The 4,024-nt window shown below is 32.7% G+C and overlaps 1 protein-coding gene across 1 annotated transcript; it reads right to left on the bottom strand.

Annotated features, from left to right (window-relative positions):
* Positions 1-1,616: 1,616 nt before the first annotated feature.
* LOC104750200 (protein PLANT CADMIUM RESISTANCE 9-like) lies at positions 1,617-2,655 on the bottom strand. The gene is made up of 4 exons (XM_010471963.2): positions 2,522-2,655; positions 2,339-2,410; positions 1,970-2,179; positions 1,617-1,864 (listed from the first exon to the last, which is right to left on the bottom strand). Exons 1-4 carry the CDS (start codon positions 2,613-2,615, stop codon positions 1,797-1,799), a joined length of 444 nt encoding a protein of 147 aa, XP_010470265.2. The 5' UTR covers positions 2,616-2,655; the 3' UTR covers positions 1,617-1,796.
* Positions 2,656-4,024: the final 1,369 nt, after the last annotated feature.

Here is a 4,024-nt window from a genome sequence, read left to right as displayed (position 1 = left end):
GTATGATTGTACTACACTACTACTGTACCTTTCCGTAGTTGTTCTGGAGCTTTGTAAACTCAAAGATGTCAGCATGCCATGGCTCCATATATACAACAAAGGGCCCTTCACAATCGTACATGAGAGAGATCATTATATATACTAGACAAAAATGATATCGCCAAAGTAGCAAAGCTAAGATTTACCATTCCTCTTACCTCCTCCTTGAGCAACATCATCCAGTATTGGAACAATGCCATTTGTGATCCGAAATGTTATGAACTGAAACACTAATACTGCCTGCAGATTTGCTTACAACAGCACACTTTTGGAGTGTGGCCTCGATGCTATCATCTTTCATGCAGATAAAAAAGCTGCTACTTAACTGCCAATTCAATTATTTTCAATAACAATCCCGCAAATGAAACGTCGAAGAGTAATCAAATATAGTAGTTTATGTGAAAGAGTAATCAAATATAGTAGTTTTTTCATTTTTCTTTTTTGTATATCTGTTTTAGTTTTCATTTCATTAGCGACGTGTGAGAAATATAACGCAAGGGCAAAACCATGTAAAGCAGCCTTTGTTCGCAATATACAAGCAAACGAGTTATAAAGTCAACTCCTCTGATCCGTATTGAGGAGGACCCTGAGATTTTGGATATGATGGTATGCGTCTTTAGATTCCTAGTTTAGAGTCTGTGTCATCTAGCTCTTTTCCATATCGAATAAGGCCAAACCTACGAACATGATTATTTATCTTTCTCGTTTTCATTTATAAAGAGAACCATCGGTGCTTCCCCTAATTCATGTTATCATGTAGGAATCGAATAAGGTTTTTTCCTAATAGAAATAATATTGAAACCGTAAATATTTACTTACAAATATAAAATTTGATCGGCTTATTTATATGTGTGATGAAATTTAACACACACACTAACCAAGAGGGAAAATAATTAAAACGACATTATTTATTAATAAATAACCGTATTGACCTGTATATAATTACTGGCTTACCTATATACAGTAGGTCTGAACACCTAATCACAAGTGAAATAAATGATTTATCAACAAGTAACATTAATTCTATCTGAATGTATTATTTTTTGTTTGAAACAAATTAAATTAATTCTTTATTTGTGTTTTAAATGTATATTTACGCCGGTACTTATAATATATTAGGAAATAGAAAGAAAAAATTATCCGTTAAGAAACAACAAGTAGACTGGATTTATTTAAAAAGGAATTAAATTGTGAGAATTTGGTTCTTTAGTCAAAAACTAAATCCAGATCGAAAATCAAGAAAATCTAAATGAATGTGGCTTTTCAAATAGTTTTTGGTTTTAGATTTTTCAAAAATTCATTTTTGAACCATTCAATATTTATGAAAAGTGGTTTCCCTAAAAAATAGGGAATCTAGATTCTTAAAGATTTTACTAATTTCTTAACAAAATCTAAAATCTCAATTCAATGGTTTTTTTAGATTTCCTCTACGAAACGTTTTTTTAAAAAAAAAAATCATTTGTTTTTTATTTTATTTTGCAAAATCCAAAAACCAGAAATAAAAATCTAAAATCTAAAATCAAGGCCCTATTCGAATTTTTTGCTCACAAATAAATTAAATCGTAATGGAAAGGCAGTTAGTTTTACAAGTACTTTTTATAAACATAAAGATTACATGTCATCATACTCAAATTTGCATGGTTACAACTTCGCACACTTAGAAAATATATACAAACAAAATATAAGAATAAATCTTTCAGTTCCCAGCATCCAATAAAAGATTGAATTTATTTATCGATATTAATTTGTGATGCTCTTTAACGGTCCATGCCTGACGCTACGAACGGCGGCGTTGATAATCCTTTATTAATGTTCCCTTGCCACCCTTTGTGTAATTGCAATGGTAACACAAAAAAAATCTTTAAAAAAGTTCTACTTAAATGGTCCATCATTATTAAAAGGGAAAAGAGAGAAGAGAGATCTTGTATACCTAGAGAGGGATCAAGACCTCGATGCTTGAGTTCGCGGTGTTCTTGAGAAAGAGCACAAGCACAACAGAAGAAGTGAATGGGGCCATCGGCACAAGGCTCCTCCGGCAAAGAGTATTGGTGCCTGAGTTTGGCTCTGTATAGTGAAGCATAGTACCATCCACACCCAATGTGAGACATTGCCACCACCATTAATCCAGCTAGTCCTTGACCTTTTAATTTTAATCCATATCCATAAATTATTCAACCTTGTAACACTAATTGAATATACAACGTGTACCTTAAAAAGGTAATTGAAAATTTAAACTAATTTTCACCTTTTTATTTTATTTTAGTCAACTGAGATTATATAATAGAAATCAGGAACGTACTTGTTTCTCCTTTGTCAAGGATCTCAGCGATCCTCCCAAATGCAACGCAAGGACAAAACCATGTGAAGCAGCCTTCATATACCAGTTTACAATAAAACCAAAAAAATAGTTATAACTAAACCGAATGTTTTCTTTAAACTTGATTCTGTAAGAAAGAGTTATAAAGATAAATGAGATTATTACATGTAGAGATATCTTCAGAGAAACAATCGTATAAACCAGTAGTCCATTGCGGTTCAGTTACTACCTTCTCAATTTTTCCTTCTTGTTCGGACATTTTTGTTTGTTTGTTTGTTTGTTAATCAAATTGGTGTGTTAAGATAATATGTTATACTCCAACTATATATAGAGACAGAAATTAAATTGTTTTATTTGTTCGGTCTTAATTTTGAATATTGACCCCAAATTTTATACTTATATTTTCTAACTGGTCACAAGAAAACAATTAAACAATGCAACGTCATATTCAGTACTTGTTCAAAAGGAGAAGACTGTTCTTTCCAGGTAATTTCAAATATTTTATCTTTTGGGAAAAATGATCTGTATCCCCATAGAAACTTTCGTATAACACCACAACTACACAGTATTTGAAACTCGACCTCGGTCCACACAAACCAGAAGTTCTAATCCAGTTTTCCCCTAATTTCATATATTTAAACCCAAAAACACATAATCATGGTTTACAACTGGTTTACTATTGACCAGGTAACCATTAACCATAAAACAACAAAACTAAACCGGATTAACCAAAAATCAAAATCAAACCGAAAGAAATTCATCACTGTAGGAGGGTTCATCGTTCCGTCTCCGATCACTTTCGACTCTCTTATTTCAGTCTGGAAGATGAAATTCACACAACGGTCTTCAAAAACATAAAAATTGTAACTTTGCAATTTCAAAATCTGATTTTTTTCTGAATTGATTCTTTGATGATGGGTTCAAAGATGAAACTATTAAAGAGTTATTAGCAACAACATTAAAGAATACAACAATGTTCAACGAGAGAATTAGCAACAACATTAAAGAGTTGACATCATACAGCAAATAAACAAATCAAACATGATTCTTCTCCGATTCATCATCTCCTTTGCAATGTCCCTTACAAACAAAGCAGAAGCGTCGATTATAGCTTCGCGAATTCGATGTCTCCAAGAAGAAACTCTGATTTCGATTTGTGGGATCCTAAGTATCAATACGAAACTACTGAGTTTTCGAATTCAAACCATCGTTAACGGCGATGGCGACGACGGAGGAGGAACAACTTGTGATTCTGGATTTGGCTATTTCATGGTAGTGGTGACCTTCAAACCTAAAAGCTTAGTATGAAAGATTAAGAACTCTAGATTGTGTTTAAGAATTACTCTCTTATTAGCAAAAGGAAAATAACTCAAAACCTTTAGCCTCTCACAATCTCTCAAACTTAGTCTCTCAAACTCATAGGTAGACCACACCTTTGGCAACTCTATATATAAGGAGACTAGTCCTAATCTTAATAGAAAATATGTGTTTAGATAACTCCTAACACATGCTAGTCCTAATCCTTTTTGCTTAAGGGTAAGGACAACTTATTACTCAAGCTATCTTCTCTTTCTTCAAGCTTATCCCAACAATCTCCCTTCTAAGCTTGAAATCCTTTTTAGACAAACTGTGAACTCCAATGTGACTCCTCATACCTTTGAACTTGTT

The sequence above is a fragment of the Camelina sativa genome, chromosome 16 (genome assembly GCF_030686135.1).
Source record: "Camelina sativa cultivar CO46 ecotype springtype chromosome 16, ASM3068613v1".
In the NCBI taxonomy this organism is placed as follows: Eukaryota; Viridiplantae; Streptophyta; class Magnoliopsida; order Brassicales; family Brassicaceae; genus Camelina; species Camelina sativa.
Note: the sequence above shows the minus strand (reverse complement) of the source record. Positions and strands in the feature narration are given on the sequence as shown.

Excerpts from the sequence above, each read along its gene's own strand:
- LOC104750200 (XM_010471963.2), bottom strand. The coding sequence starts at position 2,615 with ATGTCCGAACAAGAAGGAAAAATTGAGAAGGTAGTAACTGAACCGCAA. Across the intron at positions 2,411-2,521 it reads CTCTGAAGATATCTCTACAT|GCTGCTTCACATGGTTTTGT; the intron begins GTAATAATCTCA and ends TGGTATATGAAG. Across the intron at positions 2,180-2,338 it reads CCTTGACAAAGGAGAAACAA|GTCAAGGACTAGCTGGATTA; the intron begins GTACGTTCCTGA and ends TAAAATTAAAAG.